Raw genomic sequence first — 20,584 nt, 5'->3', positions numbered from 1 at the left:
CAAGTTACTTAACATTTTAGAGGCTTGATTTTAATGATTTTACTGTCCCAAGATAGTAAGAACATCTAGCCTAAAATCTTCAGGTTTATTACACAGGTAAACAGTGAAGGTGAAGAAGTGCTCTGGAAAGTTACCAGGCTATACAGATGTTGATTTACATTGTTGCTGAACCTGGCCTGTTTGAACAGTGCTTTTATCTCCTAAGCATATGTCCAAGGCTAACAGTTAATTCTTTTTTCCGTTGAAAGTTCCTGCTCAGTTCCACTAAGAATCTTTAATATAAGGATAATGAAATAGTTGAAGTTGACACTAAAAAAAAATTTTTTTACCATAAGTGCCAATCTACAGACAGACTAGTTAGATGTTAGTCAAGACATGCATGTAGACACTCAAGTTTCATTTAAAGATGTCAATACCTGGATGCATTTTCTATTTAAAGGATTGAAGGCTTTTCCTCTTTTTAGTCTAGAAAGAGGTATTTCTATCAGTATCTTTTCTCTGATAATACAAAGATTTTGAACCTGAAATTGAGTAAAATGTTAGGGTTAAATTTTACTTATGTTCTTTTGAACAGTGTTTCTGTGAAAAACTGGGACAGTTTAAAGTGTTTAAGTACAACAGGGCAAAAGAGGGCACCTGTACCCATTCTGTCTGTTTTAATGGTATTTTTAGAAGTAATGCCAAATGAGCACTTAAGATTTGAAAGCTCTGCTAAATCCAGTTTTCTTTATAACTCAAGTCTAGGTCACTTACATATGAAAGATTTTGCAGTGTGAAAAATGAGATCATTAGAAAATGGGCAGTCTTTTTATATGGCCATTTTTCTGCCCTTTGTCTACTCTCCATGGTCCTGAGAAATTTGTAAGGATAGAATTATTTGAGTCTCCCTTAATCAAACAAAAACATAGGATTTGATTTATGTGAGCTATTTCTTTATAAAAATCTCAGGGATCCCCCCCCCAGCTGTTGTTTAGTACCACTTGATCATGTGGTCTCCTCAGAATTTAAAAGTCAAAATGTTTATAACTTGAAATACATCATACAGTTGACATTGAATATCATTTACCAACTCGATCTGTAGAGCCTTTTTACTAGTAGAAAGGATAGTAGACTAGAATCAGCTAATCTGAAGTTTAGTCTTAACTATACTTACTTACTGTATACCTTGAAGGAAGGACATGCGTGTATGTCTGTTAAAGTGGTTTTGAAGGCAGGCTGTAAAGTACTTTATACAGTCACACTGATAACACATTAATTTACATGAAATCATAAATGAGTAATATTTGAGCTCTTCTGGAAGATCATTAGACATCTGGTTGGAATTTCACATGATAAAAAGAGTTAAATATTTCAGGCAAGGTAAGGGTAAAGTTGGGTAGTTATTTGAGTGTTTGAAAGAGGAGGAGGAACTCTCAGTAGGAAGGTCTTCCCTGCCCAAGAATCTATCCCTAAAATTAGGTCTTCAAATCATCATTTTGTACATTGTTCATAAAACATGAATCCATTGGATTTTTAATATTTATTTTTCCAAAGAAATCATTTTCTGAGTCAAATGGGTTTGGAAATGCTTTCTTAAAGGAAGTTAACTAGGCCAGTTTACTCTGGGACTTCTTGGAGTCTTTTATATACTAATCTTCATAGTGAACACACCCCAGAAGGAAGCAATATGCAGTTTTTCACAAATATTTTGGTCATAGAACTCTTCTAAAATGTATCATCTCTTGGGAATAATATTCTAGGGAACCCAGTTGAGTAATTACAGTATTTCAGCTTCTTTTCTTCTTTCATGCTCAAATTCAAAAGTTTAATAAACAGTTGATTGTTTTTCCCTTCCTTGGCTCTTTTTTCAAGTTTGTTCCATACACATATAGTTTTTCTTTCTTTTTTTCTTCTTATTGTGGTGACGAAACACATGAGATCTACCCTCTTAACAAATCTTTATGTGTGTGGTACAATACTGTTAACTATAAACACAGTATTGTACTGAACAGATCCCTAGAACATTTTCATCTGGTATAACTGAAACTTTGTAAGCTTTGAACTGCAGCTCCCCAATTCCCTTTGCCCTCAGTCTCTGGCAGCCACCTTTCCACTTTCTGCTTTCTGTGAGTTTGACTACTTAGGTAACTTATATAAATCAGTATTTGGAATCATTCAGTATTTGTTCTTTTGTGACTAGCTTATTTCACTTAGCATGTTGTCCTTCAAATTCACCCATGTTGTCACATGTGAAAGGAGTTCCTTCCTTGTTAATTCTGAATAATATACCACTTTATGCATATACTACATTTTCTTTGTCCATTCATCTGTAAGTAGGCATTTCACTTGCTCCCACACTTTGGTTATTGTTATTAATGTGGCAGTGAACATAATAGCGCAAATATCTCTTCAAGATTCTGTTTTCAGTTCTCTTAACTACCCAGAAATGGGATTGCTGGATGGATATCTTTTATCTACAAAGGTTGGAGTTGGGCAGGCAAACAGCAGCTGCGTATTCAAGGATGCTGGGGAGGGCACTGAAAGTGTGATCAATATTCCCTTTATTATTTCTAGTTCTTCATCTTTTGGTTATTTGATTATTTATTGTATCTTTCTTATATGTAGTCCCTATACAAGAAGGGAAAATAGTTTTGAAATCAGTATCCCATGAGGGTTGGGCCACAGAGAAGGCTGAGTGCCAAAAAATTGATGCTTTCAAACTGTGGTGCTGGAGAAGACTCATGAGAGTCTCTTGGATAAGCAAGGAGATCAAAAATAAGTCAATAGTAAAGGAAATCAACCCTGAATATTCATTAGAAGGACTGTTGCTGAAGCTGAGGCTCCAATGCTTTGGCCACCTGACACGAAGAGCCGACTCACTGGAAAAGACCCTGATGCTGGGGAAGATTGAGGGCAGGAGGAAAAAGGGTTGACAGGATGAGATGGTTGGATGGCATCATCGACTCAGTGGACTTGAGTTTGAGCGAACTCTGGGAGGTAGTGAAGAACAGGGAAGCCTGGCATGCTGCAGTCCATGGGGTCGCAAAGAGTCAAACACAACTGAGTGACTTAACAGCAACAATACCACTGGGAAATAATCTTCCTTTGCCTCTATTTTAGTTTAGTGGAGAGAACCCGGGAATCTGACTTTGTTAGCTAATTTTGAGCTTTCTGATACTTATATTTAAGGAATGTTGTGATAGTTAAGCCATAGCACAGGAGTATTTGCTTTCAGTAGCTTATTTTCCAAATAGCCAATTTTTTATTTAATCACATGTTATCTACTGCACCTTTCTTTGCAAGAACTTCAAGTTCTTCGCATATTTAATCATTTTTTCTCTCTTCACCTAAAAACACATTGGACCTAATTTTAGCTAAAGACTGTCAAAGGCTTTGTATTTTTAGCCTTCATGAAGATTAATCTGACCCAGTAACCATATTAACATAGTGCTGATAATACTACACCTTCTCCCTGGCCACAGCTGGAATAGATGAGGTAACTCACCACCAAAAGAAGTGAAGGCTCTGACAACCTGTTCCAAGACTATTTCAACTTCTGACCATAGTCTGGAACTCCCAGAAACCAGCCTTTAATTTTCTGCTCTTACTGGTTCTTGCCTTGATCTGGCTTTAAAGTCTCCCAGCAGTAACTGTAGCTATGTTTGATTCAACCCTTTGAGAGGAAGCAACACCCAGGAGTGAGTTCAAACACTGTCTGAAATAATACCACCTGGGCTTATTTTGAAGCACTAGGAGTCTCGGAACCTTTGACGAGAAATAGTTTTTTAAATAGAGTTTGGGTCATCTAAGGAAAGAGAAAGAAATAATTCCTCTTCTCTGAACTGCATGGGACGTTTTTGTCTTGTTTCTCCTTCCGTGGTCTCAACCCCTCATCTCTTCTGTCCTTCGCCCTCTTTTTGTCTTCTCCCATGGAATTGTGATCATTTTTAATATAACTGTTTAGAGTGATTAAATGCTCTTCTTTCCTTCCCATATTTGAGTATAGAGGTTGTTTGCTGCTGTTGCTAAGTCGTTCCAGTCGTGTCCGACTCTGTGCAACCGCATAGATGGCAGCCCACCAGGCTCTGCCATCCCTGGGATTCTCTAGGCAAGAACACTGGAGTGAGTTGCCTTTTCCTTCTCCAATGCATGAAAGTGAAAAGTGGAAGTGAAGTTGCTCAGTCGTGTCCTACTCTTCGGGACCCCATGGACTGCAGCCTACCAGGCTCCTCTGTCCATGGGATTTTCCAGGCAAGAGTACTGGAGTGGGATGCTATTGCCTTCTCCGATAGATGTTGTTTATGAGATTATTAATGGATAAAAGACAGCCACCATTTTTTAAAGTATTTACCTCACTAAGACATTCAAGTTCTTTGACCCCATAAAACAGGATTATCAGTCAGTCAGCAGTTTCTTGATGAGTGCTTCTTCTTATTTGGAAGAGCTGGCCCAAACCTCTAATATAGTAGGGGAAGCTGAGGCTTGCAAGGTTATGATACAGCCAGTTAATGGATAGAGCCAGAGGGCTCTGCACTTCTACATCCTGTAGGGTTGAGGGGGTGGTGATGCCATGGCAGTCATGCATTTCACAGATCTTTAATGATTTTCTTACCCTTTGTTCTCCACACAATCCATTCTTCTGCCACTAAAAATTAGTTTGGGCTGATTTATATTCTCTCCTCCAGCCCCACTCCCAAGCAGCATGGAAGGAAACCAGAGTAGAGAGTGAATCTATGGATTGTGTAGGATTTTGTCAGCTGGACCTTCTTTGTTTCATGGAAAAAGTTATCTTAAGGCCAACCAGAGCGCTGACAGATCTCTGTGTGCTCCATAGACATACACAGCATAGGTGTCAGCATTAGCACACGTAAGAATGTCTAGTGGTGGGAAGAGTACAAAGATATTTTAAAACCTTTCATCCCCTAGCACTTAAAAATGTGAAAAATGGTCAGTCCCATCCTTTGAAAAGGGAAAAAGAAGATAAAATTTAACCCATTTCCGCTGTTTTCCTTAATCTACCCCATATTTCTTCTAAAATTACTAACTGCGAATCTGCTCTATCTGGAAGGTTATGGGTAAATTTGTTGCTAAGGAAAAGCTATTTTCACATTGATGCTTTAATTTCCTAGGCATCTGTCGTCTACTTTCTGAACATCAGGATTCCAGTTCATAGTCAGTTGAAAAACTAAAAATTTATCTTTAAACATTCTCAATATTGCCTGCTAGTGGAGGACTTTCTTTAGCAACTGTTAAGACACTGTGTTTAGTGGGGAGGATGGTAATGAGGTTATTGTGGATTTCAGACCTGGAAAGATGTATTCTGTGACACATGCCAAGAAGATTAGGAGCACATTATGTTTAAAGCTTTGAGTTGTGGCTATTGTTAAGTCACTAAGTGGTGTCTGACTCCTTTGTGACCCCATGGACTGTAGCCCGCCAGACTTCTCTGTATACCAAATAAAATGGTCTTTCCAGGAAGCATGCTGCTCCAGATGATAAGAAATGGTCTACGTGACTTCTGGGCAGGCCTTCCCAGACAGTTATCCCTATTAAATTATACCTTATTCCTCTTCACTTGGCCTTTCTCTCCAGTTTGTCCACTCTGACTCCATTATCTGAAATCACTGCTGCTCCTCTGCTAGACACCTGTAAACAAGCCTTAGCTTCCTTGGGATGGCTGAGTATCTGACAGACTTAATTTGTTTTTTCCCATCACCAAAGGGCAGACCGCAGCAGGGTCCATCCTGTAACTGTTCTTAACATAACCTTTAACACATAATTCAAGCTGAGCCTGACCTTGGCTAATACCTCCTTTCTCATTTCTGCAGCCTTTCAGGTCCAAGGAGAGAGAATTCTGGACGTGTTATTAGTTTATAGTCTCCCTGGGTATCACCTCTTTGCTACCAAGAGCTATTAGTCATTGCTTTATTTACTTTGGGAGGTCATTGTGTTGACTGATATCAAGACTACATACTGGAATATTTTCCCTAGCTTGTTAGAAGCACAGCAGCATTAGCATTGAGATCAGTTTATTATTAAAGTATGGCTTCTTCCCATCTATATCATCCTGCATATATTATTACCCTTGTCCATCTTCCTGTAGCCATTTATCCAGCATCCCACATCAGTGTTCCTTATCCTTAATAGTTACCCCTCATCAATAAGTTGCACATGTTCTTCAGCATCCTTGGGCATACTCATCTCCATTAGGTGTGTGTCTGAACTCAAGCATTTCTCTCTGCTGGAAGTTTTCATTTCCTGGTCCTAAAAACCTTTTTGAACAAGAAGGTCAGCTTGGTGATTTGATTGGCTCCATGTCAGGCTCTAGTATTTGAACTTGAATGATAGTGTAGATCAGTAATATGATTCCAGTATACCCAATATGATTCCAGCAGGTGGGTGTCTCCAAAGTGTCATAGCTTAATGATACCTTCTTAATGGTGATTAACAGGGAAACCTGTTTTTATCTTACTTAAAATTTAATTTAAATTTTATTCTATTTTTGGAGGATAGTTGATTTACAATGTTGGAGGAGGAAATGGCAATCCACTACAGTATTCTTGCCTGGAAAATCCAATGGACAGAGGAGCCTGGCAGGCTCCAGTCCATGGAGTCACAAAGAGTCGGACACGACTGAGCGTGCACACACACGCACACACACTGCTGATTTTCAGTGTCGAGTTAGTTTGAGGTGCACAGCAAAGTGATTCAGTTATATATACATCTGTTCTTTTTCTGTTTTTATTGTAATAGTTATGTGTTGTGTATTGGTGGAAAATCGAATTTAGATAGTCAAGTAAAACATCAAGTAATAGTATGGATCACGTTTGGATATGGCAGACACTGCAAATGGTTGGGAATGCCTTTAAGAAGCTCTCAAGTAGACCATAAACTGTTTTGAAGGAGAACTGTGTCTTATTCTCCATTATATTTCAATTTTTAATACAGTGGCATACAAGGAATAGGTGGTGATTTAGTCGCTAAGTTGTGTCCAGTTCTTACGACCTCATGGACCGTAGCCCACCAGGCTCCTCTGTCCACAGGATTTCCCAGGCAAGAATACTGGAGTGGGTTACCATTTGATTCTCCAGGGGATCTTCTCGACCCAGGGATTGAATCTGGGTCTCCTGCCCTTGCAGGCAGATTCTTTACCAACTGAGCTACCAGGGAACTCAAAAAAGCCTAGGTGCTCCATAAATATTCATCAAATAAATTAATCCATTTGAGTGAAAATAATTACTCTTCTTTAACTTAAGGCCCACCTAACTACCGGTGTCCTTCGTGCAGCTACATCTCTTTGTTGATGCATATTGTCATAGATACCGTGTGACTGGTACCCTTTGAGAGGTTGTGGTGGTCCAAAAGTCACATCCTTTACTTTTCAGCTTTATTCAGAGTCTTATTAATGTACTAGTCTCAGCGAATGTGATTATCTAGCTTTTAATCCAATTAAAAAATTATTCAAAGTTGCAAAATTATAAAGAGTCTTCAAAAGGTATTATTAGAAGTGATAGCAGGCAGACACATTTTGAAGGAGGTGACAGAAAAGCTGTCCACTGCATTGTCTTACCTGCACTACTGTAAAGGATGTTGGTAGTACCCTTTGCTTGAGAGGGGAAAGAATAGATAGTACATTTTAGGAAGATTTCTGTCAGAAAATATCAAAATTCAAGATGTCTAGCATGGAAAAGGAAAAATGTCTGCTTCATGGAAAAGTAACTTATGAGAAATCTGTTATTCCTTAAAGAAGTTGATTAAATAAGGCATCAGCATATGCCTGTGCCTGGTGCCTCTGGACTTGATAGGGCTTTCTGATAGATCTTCTGAGTATTGTGTTTATTGGATCCCTCAAACCGCAATGTGGTGAGGAATATTGGTACCAAGCTCAGCTGGAAGCCTGAATACACAGAAAGGTGCAGTTCAGTCCAGTTCAGTTGCTCAGTCGTGTCCGACTCTTTGTGACCCCATGGACACACCAGGCTTCCCTGTCCGTCACCAACTCCAGGAGTTGATCCCATGGACCACAGCCTTGTCTGACTCAATGAAACTATGAGCCATGCTGTGTCGGCCCTCCTGAGATGGACAGGTCATGGTGGAGAGCTCTGACAAAATGTGGTCCACTGGAGAAGGGAATGACAGACCCCTTCAGTATTCTTACCTTGAGAGCCCCATGGACAGTATGAAAAGGCAAAAAGATAGGACACTAAAAGATGAACTCCCCAGGTCAGTAGGTGCCCAATAATGCTACAGAAGGTGCAGTTTATTCATACTGCATTTTCAAGAATCAGCACGAATGTATTACTTGACCTAATGTCGGTTTAGTGTTCTTCAGTTTGCAGTAGGTGTTTGTAACCATCATTCCACTAGATCATAATGTACCCTGCTATTGAAATCCCTCCAAATGAAGCATTAATTTAGTCTTTTTTGTAAGTGCATGATAGTCCTTGGGGTACCACATTTTATTTAACCATTTCCCTATGAAATGGAGAGCTTCCCTGGTGGTTCAGTGGTAAAGAATCTGCCTACAATGCAGGAGATGCAGGTTCGATCCCTGGATCAGGAAGATCTTCCCTGGAGAAGGAAATGGCAACCCACTCCAGTATTCTTGCCTGGGAAATCCTGTAGATAAGGGACCCTGGTGGGCTGCAGTCCATGGGGTTGTAAAAGAGTCGGACCTGACTTAGCGACTAAACTACCACCTATTCCTTGCATGCCACTGTATTAAGAATTAAAATACCCTCCTAGATACAAAAGCCCCTCTGTGTCCCCTGTTTCTTGTTTGTAGAAAGAGGCTTTAGTCTGCTAGGCCTTCCCTGAGTTCCATGGAGCAGACTCAAGTAGTTACTAATTAGAGGAGTGAGGGAATGCAGTCAAGAAAGTACAGTTCAGTGATAAAACAGGGTCCTAGTTCCTCCTCAAGGGAAATCACAACAATATGACACATTTTTGAGCTGTTCAGCAAGAACTAAGACCTCCCCCGCCCTGACCCCAGCCCCTAGGTGGAGGATGGTGACTACATGCTGACCACAAGCTGGTTGGAACCAGGTTGATAATTAAGACTCCTGAAATACCACCTTGTTACCTCACTACCAACCAACCAGAAAACGGTCATGCCCCCTGCAACCCTCACCTCAAATGTTACCTTTTAAAGCCCTTCCCTTAAAGCCATCAAAAAGTTCTGGTCTTTTCAGCATGAGCCTCCCATTCTCCTTGTTGGGCCCTGCAACAAACACTTTACTTTCCTTCACCACAGCCTGGTGTCAGTGAATTGGCTTTGCTGTATGGTGGGCAAGCAGACCCAAGTTTGGTTCCATAACACTAGAATTTCTGAACGCTGAAGATAAAAAGAAAACATTGCATGTTTCCACGTGAAAGAACTAGTTACTATTACTATCTCCTACAAATGGAAGAAAAAAGAAGGAAATTGGCATCAGAGTTTTCATATGCAGCACTGGGAGCTTGAACATCAAGGAATACTATCAATCAGTCTGAGAGAAAAGGATAAGACCCCCAAATTCTTTATCTAGTCAAGATATCATTTCTTTGTCAGGAGACTTGTAAGTTTTTAAAAATTTGGAATTCGAATAAAGGAAAGGACTGTAACCTTGGCGGGGAAGAAAGAAGACTTGGAAGAACCCTAGTAGCTTTATGCTTTTCTAGGAGAAAAGGGAGAAAATAGTCACAGTTTGAACAAAAATTGTAAATTATTTGTAATGAAACAAACCATAAAGATAGGATCCACATAAAGAAATACTTAAATGTAAGAAATTGATACTCTTATAAAAAAGATTAGAAACCTAGAAGCTTTAGAAGGAAATAAATATATTAGACTATGTAAAAATAAAATACATTTAAATGGCAAAGATGCCCTGAAAAAAGTCAACAGGCAAATTATAGATTTGAAAAAAAAAAATTACAGATTATTATTTATACCATACAAAGAACTCTTAAAAATTGGCTAGAAAAAGATATACACATTAAGAATTCATAGGTAGTCCACCTAAAAAGATGTTCAGGTTTCTTTGTAGTCAGGAAGAAGAAATTTAATGTCATTTTATTCTCATCTGGAGAACATTTAAAAGAGGTGATAACTACTTATCATTTGCTGATAGAAATGTGAATTGCTTCAACCCTTGAAAGAGGCAAACTAGCAAATTCTTCAAAATGTGTGTACTGACCCAATAATCCTACTGCTGGTTGCTGTTAATGTTATAATCCCAATGCTTAGAAGTAAAACCACAGATGTGAGAACATATGAAAGGTTTATTTATTGCAGAATTGCCAATAGAAGCAAAAAACTAAAAAAAAAACAAAGTAACTGTACACACATTGGCATTACCCAGCCGAACTTGGGTCCCCTCACCCATGGCAGAGTAAAGCCAATTCACTGATGCCGGGTTGTAGTGAAGTGTTTATTGCAGGACCAGTAAAGGAGAATGGGCAGCTCATGCTCAAAAGACCTGAACTCCCTGATGGCTTTCAGGGAAGGGCTTTGAAAGGCAGCATTTGGGGTGAGGGTTGCAGGGGACATGACTTTGTTCTGGTCGGTTGGTGATGAGGTAACAGGGTGGTGTCTCAAGAATCTTAATCATTAACCTAATTCCAACCAGTCTGGGGTCTGTATTCTTATGGGCAGCATGTAGTCACCAGCTTCCTCCTGGCTGAGGGTCTTAGTTTCTGCAGAACAGCTCAAAGATATGTGTCAGATTGTCATGAATTTCTCTTAAGGAGGAACTGGGACTCTTACTTCTTGACTGTTTTTTCTTTGTTTCTATATTTCCTCACTCCCCTAATTAGTAACTATTTGAGTCTGTTCTTTGGAGCTTCGGGAAGGAGACTAAAGCCTTTTTCTACAAACAAGAAACAAGGAACACAGGCATTTTCACCCAGGAGAGCCTCACATGGTCTTGCTCCATTGCAATCCCCCCCCCTTTTTTTTTGATACTCCTCCATCCTGAGAGGAACAGGAAAGAACATAAAGTTTTAGATAGAGAGGTTAATCATAACTGGACAGGGGAAGTAGGTTTTAGGCGGAGTTGGTTTCCATATCTGGGATACACCTGGGGGTGTGTTTTTTTTCATTGGTCCAGACTGGACCTGGTGGAGTTTTTGATATGCAGTTTCAGGACTCTTGTCATCTAATTACTTTCCCTCACTTTTCCCCCTTTTTTGGGAACTTTTGTTATTTAGGTTTATTTAAGTTATGTAGGTTTTGTTATTAGGCTCTCCTGGATCTATTCTCAAATTTTTCTTTTTTTCCCCCTCATCTTCAAATTATTTTTTTCCCAGAACTATGAAGTATTTATACCCCTTGATCTTCTAGCCCACTAAAGTGAATCTCAACAATGTTATCCTCTCTTCAATTCATCTGATAATTAGTCAAAAAGTCACAGTTTTGATGTATTTATTTATAATGTCTTAATAATTTTTATTTTAACATCTTAATAAGAGACATTTAATAATATTTTATATAATATTTTTACAATTACAATTTTTACAAAATAATTTTTTACAATATTTTATATAAATAAAATAACTTTCATTTATAATGTCTTAATAATAAAAGAATATTGTTCTGTCACAGTCATGTCTGACTCTTTGAACCCCATAAACTGCAGCACACCAGGCTTCCCTGTCCTTCGAGAATAGTGTAATGAACCCCATCATTCAGTTAGAACAGTTATCAACATACAAGGTTCCTGTCATTCAGTTTGAATCATTATCGACTTGTGACCAGTCTTGTTTCATCTACACCTCTGCCCACTTTGCCACCTTCACTCTAGATTATTTTGAAGCAGATCCCAGAGGTCATATAATTTTTCATATTGAAATAATTCAGTGTGTATCTCTAAAAGGTTCTCTGAGAAACAAAACTGGAGCACAGTTTCCTTTCGGGGGAGGTGGTGGTTACACAACACTGTGAATGTATTGAATGCCCCTGGACTGTTCACTTTAAAATGGTTAATTCTTTATGACTTTAACCTCAATTTAAAAAATTAATTTAAGCTCTTAAAAATAACTGAAGGACAAAAGCCCCCATAAAACCACAATGTCGCTTTTACACCTGAACAAAAGTAACATTAATGTATACATATAAAAAACTGGAAAGTGCCCTTACTTAAGTATTCTCCTTAAGTACTCTTCATGTGTGTATATTACAAAGGGCTGCCGTCCCATTCTCCTCAGGCAGCTTTTTTTTTTTTTTTTTTTTTTTTTGCTGGGTGCGAATTCTCTTTGTTCAGACCAATCCTCTCTCTTACTGCTGGATCCTCTGTCTGGGCTTTTTGGGGCTCAGATCTGGTTGCTGGAGCACCCTGAGTGCAGGTGTCTGTCTGGTGGTAGAAGCAGAGCAGCCCGCAGCTCTTGGACCGCAGATGGAGAAGCTGACTACTTCCAGTTCCTGGCACGCCTTGCCTATGAGTAGTCCTCCCGCCTCGGACAGAGGGCACTTAGTCCATCCCTTCTCTCCTTCTTGGCCTCCAAGTGCAGGGAGCTCAGTCCAGCTCACATACACTCTAACGAGCCTGCGGCTCCCTTCCCCGCCACAGGAGCCCACTGTCTCTGCAGACCACATGCTTCCGCAGATCTACCACCATCCTGTCTTGCTCCAGGACTCTGTCCTCAAGTTGCTTGAAGATAAGGAAAATTGCTGACCAAGGCAGGACTATAGACAGGAAATGTCAGAGGAGCAAAGTGGAGTATTAAATTCAAAGGAGGAAGGAGGAGTTTCCGGTGGGACAGAAAAAGCTAAGGAAGGTCAGCTTATAGTTAATTTTCAACAAGGTTGCTGAGACCATTCAGTGGGTAAAGAATAGTCTCTTCAACAAATGGTCCTGGAGCACCTGGATGTCCACACGCTAAAGAATGAAGTTGGGCCCTGGTCTCACATTGTGTACAACATTAATTCAAAATTGATTAACCTAAATATGGGAGCTAAAACCATTAAATTCTTAGAAGAAAACATAGGGACAGATCTTCCTGACCTTGGATTTGGCAGTGGATTCTTAGCTATGACATCAAGAAGAAGAACAACAAAAGAAAAAAATAAATTGGATTTCTTCAAAATTAAACTTTTTAGTTTAATTAAAGAACATTTTCAAAAAAGTGAAGTACAACTTACAAAATAGGAGAAAATATTTGCAAACCATATGTCTGATAGGGACTTCCCTAGTGGTCCAGTGATTCAGAATCTGCCTTCCAAAGAGGGGGCGCAGGTTTGATCCCTGGTCAGGGAACTAAGATCCCACATGCTTGGGGTAACTAGGCCCACATGCTGCAGCTACTGAGCCATGCACTCTAGAGCCGGAGCACTACAACTGGAGAAGCCTGTGCGCCACTGTGAAGACCCAGCACAGCCCCCTCCCCCCAAAATCATGTTTGATAAAAGTCTAGTATCTGGTACATATAAAGAAACTCTTTCAGCTGAACAATCCAATTTTTAAAAAGGGCTTGAAATAGACCTTTCAAGAAATAGACCTTTCTTCAAATATGTAAAATGCCCACAAGAATACGAAAAGGTGCTCAATATCATTGGTCAGTAGGGAAATACAAATCAAAACCACAGTGAGATAGCTCTTCACACCTCTTTTGTGATCACTATAATCGATCGCAAAGATGGAAAACAGCAAGTGTTGGTAAGTATACAGGAAAATTGAAACCCTCGTACATTGTTGGTAGGAATGTAAAATGGTACAGCCACTGTGGAATACAATTTAGCAGTTCCTCTCCTCAAAAAACTGTTTGCCCCATATAGAGTTGCCATATGCCCCAGAAGATCAACTCCTAAGTATATACTGGAAAGAATTGACAACAAGTATTCAAATAAACATATGTACACATACGTTCATAGCAGCGTCATTCATGATAGCCAAAAGATAGAAGCAATCCAAATGTCCATCGATGAATGAATGCATAAACAAAATACTATGTATATGTCTACATACCCGTATATCCACACACAGTGGAATATTATTCAGTCATAAAAAGGAATGAAATATTGCTGCATGCTACAACATGGATAAACCCCAAAACATTATAAGTAAAAGAAGCCAGACACAAAATGTCACAGTTTTGTGATTCCATTTTTATAAAATATCCAAATAGGTAAATTGGCAGAGACAGAAAGCAGGGAGGTTGTCACCAGGGGCTGGGGAGGGAGAGAAGTTTGGGGCAACTGCTTAGTGGGCTACAGGCTTCCTTTTGGGGCGATGAAATATTTTGAGACTAGGTAGAGGTGGTGGTTGTCCAACGTTGTGAATGCAATCAAAGCCAGTGATTTTTTCACTCTAAGATTGTTTATTTTATGTTAAGAAAGAAAGAGAAAGGAAAGACTGGACTTTATTGGGTATGTGAAATTGTTGGGTGGGTTTTCCCGCACTTAAGCGGGAAAGAAAGTGTGGGTCAAATAGAGAGCAGGTTGCGTTGGAATTGGGGACTAGTTGGGAGGGAGACTGGGGCAGATCACGAAGGCTGTGGCTTACACTGGAGTCTCAGGGGACAGGGAGTACCTGTTACACGGAGGCAGCTGGGCTACTCGTGAAGGCAGGGGAGAAGCTGAAGGGCTTTTGACTAAATGAGGGACATCGAGGAGGCAGATGATTGAAGTGCTCACGTGGACGTAGGAGAATTGAACCATGGAAGGCCTGGAGCTTGGTGGCCAGTGCCGAGGTCGTCGGTGTTGGACAGGTCAGGTGCATGCTGTGGGTGGGACTAGAGCGGAAGCGGGAGGGGTGACAGTGACGCTTAACTAGGGCTTATGATGTGCCAGGCACTGCTGTGTGTGCTTGATGTGGTTCAGCTCACTTGCTCTTCACAGGAGCTCTTCTTTTCCTCCAGGGTACAGATGAGGAAACAGAGGCCCAGAGTGTCTGAGTAGCCTGCACAGCTAGTAATGTGGCCTAGATCTGAACCAGACAGATGACCTCAGAGCCACGACAGTTTTAATTATGATGGAGAGATGGATGTGAGATTTTTTTTTTGAAGCCCACTCACTAAGCTGTCAGGTTGAGGAGGAGAAGGGAAGGGAACTGGAGCCAGAGTAAATCCCCCTGGGTAACCAAGGGTTGGGACAGGTCATCTCCAGTGGGCCTTCAAGCAAAAATCTCTGGCTGGCTGAGGACCGGTGACTTGAGCTTATGTTTAGAGACAGAACTCCAGAGGAGGCTGGTGGAGGGACCTTCAGAAGAGAAGGACCAGGAACACAAGAGTCCAGTCCCAGCAGCCCTCACATCCCCGCTCATCCCACCCTGTCCCCCGCAGCCTCTGGGTACCCTGCCCCAGACCCTGCTGGAACCTCCTGGCCGTGTCCAGAGGCAGCTCGACCCTTCAGGCAGTTGGCTCATGTCAGAAAAAACATGGTTCCCTGTCTCCACAGCCCCAGTGGCCACAGAGCTTGCTTGCTCTTGCCCAGAATGGCTCTGAGGCTGGTGTGAGAAAGAGCCTGATCACACAGAGACTTGCCTCCTTCCTGCTTATTTCTAACATTCATCAAGAAAGCATGAATGGCATTCCCGGTCTGAGGTTCTAGAAAGAGAACATGGGGGAAAACTGGGGTAACTTTTGTTCTTTCTCTCTTCTGGTTTTTATATAATATAGCATTGCTTCATTTAGAATAAAATGCCCCTTGCAGGACTGTGGTGAAAAGTCCTCTATTGAAGCTTCCAGTCTTGGAGGGAGATTAAGGCAATAAAATCTAAAGCTAAAACAGCCTCAATCGTTAGTTTCTTAATATCCCCCTTGTACTCCTTTCCCTCCCAGTCCATTGTAAACAGTACTGAGGGAGGTTAGTGTTTTGAAAGCTTGTGTTTAAAACGTCAAAGCCCAGAGCCCCGTTGGTCACCCTCTAGCGGCCTTGCCAGTCTCGGGGTGGGGGGGAGGACTTCCCCTCCTCCCAGCTCCTGCTGTTTGCCTGCTTTGGGGCTTTGTCCTCGCTGGTTCCTCTCCCTGAAACACTGGTGCCTATCACACATCGCTAGGTGCTGCCGGCCTTCAGGATTCAGCTCATGTGCTTTTCCACACACTTCCTCTCTTAATCCTCACCAGCCCTCTGATGCAGACCCTGTAATGCCCATACAGATACACAGGTATGTGTGTGTCTGTGTATCACTGTTACACCTACTTTACAGACCCACAGATGGAGCCAACAGGAGCACGGAGAGAGGTTAAGAATTTACCTGTCATCGCACAACTAGCACATCAAGGAGCAGCTCCCAAAGCCCACACACTCAGCCACTGCTGATAACCAGCTGAGTTCAACACTGATCCTGACTGAGACATATTAAGCCACGTTATAAGCTCTCGAGAGGAAGAAATGTGAGGAAGCTTTGCTAAAATCTTTTTTCCTGTCTTTCCTCTTTGGGTCCAGGTGGAAGTGAAGCCATATGTGCTGGATGATCAGATGTGTGATGAGTGCCAGGGCACACGCTGCGGTGGGAAGTTTGCCCCGTTCTTCTGTGCCAACGTCACCTGTCTGCAGTATTACTGCGAATACTGCTGGGCGAGCATACATTCCCGCGCCGGGCGGGAATTCCACAAACCGCTGGTGAAGGAGGGAGGCGACCGCCCTCGCCACGTCCCGTTCCGCTGGAGCTGAGCCCAGGGCAGACCCAGCCACAAGTACTGGAGTAGATAACAAGGAGGGAAAAGAGAGGGCACTGCCTCAGGGCTTACAGTGTTCTGGAAATCTGTGCATTTGTTCTCGATTTTTAAAGAAGAAATGGGTCTTTTTATTATTATTATTATTTACAGTCATATTACTGAACTCAGTGTCCAGTATAACGCAGAATTGCAGAGTGTGTAACGGTACTGATTTGCACTTTGATTCTCACTTTTGTCTGCTTGGTACCTTGATTCCTTACACCTGATTTGTCACTCGTAGACTGCCATTCTCATCAGCGGCCATCAGGTTGATGTCTGTGATTTTTTTTTGTTTGTTGTTGTTGTGTTGTTGTTGTTGTTGTTCTGATCGTTTTTGAACTGGAGCATGCACTTATTTTCAGAAACTTAGAGAATCGCCCCTAGGAGAAGACTTACCAAAGGTAATACTCGTGAGTAGGTGGCAGATGTAGCAAAAACTTCACAACAATTCAGCAATCATTAGTTGGGGTCATTTAGAGTAAGGATAACCCTTAATGAAAATAAGCCTTTAGTTGCTCTCTATTTTGACATGTAAGGATACCTCATAAGCTGAATCTTTACTTTTCCTTCATGTTTGATTTTTGTTTTGCTGAGGATTTTGGTTAGATCTTTTAGTGTTATGTAAATTTATGCTGCAATAGCTTTTGCTGCTATTAAAATGGTATTATTAATACCATAATACTCTATTCAGGCTAAGGTATCAATTACAAAAAACCCAACAACACACTTTTGTGATTTAGGGATAGAATCAGCTGCCGAAAGGAGATCAGAATAGACTTGAGAAAGCTTCAAAGGAAGGTCACTATTTCTGACTGCATGTTTACTTAATCAGGTTGCTGCATGCAATAAATTTTATATCTGATGTCTAGTATAAAACCTTCCCACAATGCACAAATTAAGAATCTATATAAGCTATGAAATACTGACTTTTTAAAAAAAATTTTTTTTTCATTCAAAGAAATGGTAATTGACTGGAGGAAGGCATGCCTCAATAAATGGAATGCTTCTGAAATTAGGAAGAGCCCATAACAGAATGACCTATATTACAACCAATATAAAACCTAGGTGTAGGATATTCTTAAAGCAAATTTGTGGATGGTAGATGAAGTACTTTGCGGTGCTCTGTTATATATTGTGCAATTTATTTTATATAGTAAAGTGATTATGTCTAACTGTGATCAAACTTTAACTGTTTAAAGCCTCTGTGTCAGACATTAACGAACTTGACAGTTCATAACTGGTATATTATTAACTAACACATGAGCTCTTAGTTACAATCTCCTAGTGCTTGCACCATTTTACATAGCTTCAGACCTTGTCCAGAAAACCAAAGAGCTCATCTTAGCTTACAAACACTAGGAATATATACAGTATATAGAGATAAGTTGTCAATTGACAAACTAGGCACATTTTAAGAAAGTTGTGTGATCGTGATGCTAAAGAAATGTCTGGACAAAATAAGATGGCCTGAGCAGGGTTGGTTGTCTGGGTGAGAAATTAACTACTTAATTCCCTGGATTTATCCTGTAAAGCTTGAATAGAATTCAGACCTGCTAGTACTACCATGGACATTTTTTTAGCATTCACTCTTGGGCTGCAGATAGTAATATATAAACACATAATGATTGTGAGACTATGTAAGTCTTTTTTTAAATCTTCTTCCTATGTTTTGGAATTCTGGGGACAATCTGACTGGATATGACACTGCAGAATAGATTTAAGTCGCTGTGTTTTATGTGCTGTGATGTCCTTGTACTGTCTTAAGTTAATAGCCCTTTGTTCTGTTTTGTTTCTTCAGTGTTTAGTTGCAATTACCAGCTCTCAAACTATAGTTTGTTTTCAAAAAGAAAAAAAAAAACAAAATAGTTTTTTACTGGATTAAAAATGCTTATTAGAATTCTCCCCCTTTGAGGTTACCTCTGGGCTTTTTGGTAATAATTGCTTTTTTCCAGCCCAGCTGTGGTTTTCTGTTTGTTTTTTTCTACGTTTGTGGTTTTTTTCATCTGTACAAGAAATTTTGTTATGCACTACTACTTTTTGTATTCTAGACAGTTTTCAAAAGTTGGCTGAAGATTTTTTTGTTTGTTTGTTTTTAAGGAAAAAGGCATGCTTTCTGACTGACATGATCTTTTGCAATACCTCAATTTTGAAATATAGGAAAGAAAATGATATTTTCTAAGTAAGTTTATTCAGAAAAATATATATTAATTTAATTCTGCAAGAAAAATGATTTAACAGATGGGTAACTTTATTTTTTTCATGCTTATTTGTGTTTTTGAAAATGAAGAAGTTAGAGCTTTATAACTATAATATTAAAGATCATATCTAACCTACAGAAATCTACCTAATTATGTGAAAGAAGCAAAACTTTTTGAAGAAGCACCCCTCTTTATGTACTAAAGTAACACTGAGATTTAAAAAAAAATGCTGGAAGATTGTACAGCATAAAGCTGACGTGAAGGTGAAAAAACATTGTCATGAAGAATAGGTTACAAAAAATAAACTCCATTTGGTGCTGAAAGTTGTGAATAGGTGGTGGAAACTACTTTCCCTTAATTTGTATATTTATAATCAAGCGTTGATTGTGCACGACTGACCAGGATTGTGAAAGAGTTCTTCTGTTTGTATTTTTTTAAAGAGAACTTTTTTTAGTTTATTAAATTATAACATGTTCCCTTTTGTTTTGTAAATAAATGTGCCCCCAAGTTGTTAATGTTATATTAAAAGAGAGGGTCCTTTGAAAAAAAATTATTTTTTAAAAACACAGAGGTGTTCTGACCTGCAACTTAATGGGAAGCCCCCGGGTATCACAGGTCCTGCTGTGGCCTTTCCTTGATGTGACACTTGAACTAGTCGATTTTTTGAAGGCTATAACCTAACCTTGACTATTTGTTGTTATGTGCAATACTGTTTGTACTGTTTGTATAAAAAATAGAAAAAAAAAAAGAAAAGAAAAAAGGCATAAATCTTTATTGCAGATTTATTTTCATTGCAAACTTTAGACATTGTGATTCACTGAAATCATTTTTCTACTGTCAAATATGTACCTTTTCTTCATGCTGGTATTTTTTCAATAGTAATGTAGCCTTTGTACTGAGACAAATTTTCATTGTTATTTTTAGAAAGATTTTTTGCTAAGAAAAAATTAAACATATTTACATATTTTTCATTTTATTTCGTATTTTCTTTAAGGAGTGCTTTCTCAATCATTAATAGAGTTGTTTCTGGGAGGGACTTTCATATCTGGTCAATGTCATAATATTATTTTGTATTTTTACTTGGAATAAATTAATTTTATGATGCTAATTCTTTAAAAGTTTATTTTTTTCATTTTCAGTTATTTTTGAAGCTAAAACCTTTGTAATATTGTTACTAAAGTGTCTAGTTTTTTGAAATGCAAAGCTTTATGTATTAACTTGCTGATGTGGTTTACAATAGTGTGACAACGATGAAAATGGTTGGTTATGTAAAGTGATTGGAAAATGTAATGGATAATTGGGTAATAAAATGACAGAATGAGCAGAACATGTGAGATTTTGACAAGCCTTTTCCTTTATTACAGTGGTTTAGTGTAAGACTAGGGATGTCACAGTACAGTTCTCTGGGGATGTCACAGTAGATTTATACAACACCAGGTGCAGCCAAATCTGTGGCCCTGATGATGAAGTCACCTGTTACTGAGATCCCACCAGGTTGAGAACCTGGCCAGGTCAACAGAGTGGTTCATTGCTTTCCCCCCTCTAACTCTTCATTCTGTCGTGTGTGTGTGTGTATGTGTGTGTGTGTGTGCGTGTGTGTGTGTGTGTGTGTGCGTGTGTGTATGTGTGAGAATCTGCCACTGACTGCTGTCCACATATGAGACAGTACCTTTCACCAGGCCAAATCTTTGCCTTGTATTTACAGTGGTGACATCTGAGAGTGAAAGGAAGTCTCTTGAGAGGACCAGCCCTCTGGGTGGCTAGACTTGGAT

General features: G+C 39.7%; 1 protein-coding gene across 8 annotated transcripts in view; it reads left to right on the top strand.

The window, feature by feature from the left end:
- The window catches only part of CPEB3 (cytoplasmic polyadenylation element binding protein 3), a 199,480-nt gene extending 179,341 nt beyond the window's left edge, over positions 1–20,139 (top strand). For all 8 annotated transcript variants that reach the window (XM_070470647.1, XM_070470648.1, XM_020869971.2 and 5 more), the window contains one exon: positions 16,343–20,139. In XM_070470647.1, the coding sequence (XP_070326748.1) occupies positions 16,343–16,570 (228 nt within the window). In that variant the 3' untranslated portion in view covers positions 16,571–20,139. The remainder of the gene's footprint in view (positions 1–16,342) is intronic.
- The last annotated feature ends 445 nt before the right edge of the window (positions 20,140–20,584 follow it).

This window comes from Odocoileus virginianus, chromosome 7 (assembly GCF_023699985.2).
Source record: "Odocoileus virginianus isolate 20LAN1187 ecotype Illinois chromosome 7, Ovbor_1.2, whole genome shotgun sequence".
NCBI classification, from domain to species: Eukaryota; Metazoa; Chordata; class Mammalia; order Artiodactyla; family Cervidae; genus Odocoileus; species Odocoileus virginianus.
This window is presented reverse-complemented; position numbering and strand designations above follow the sequence as displayed.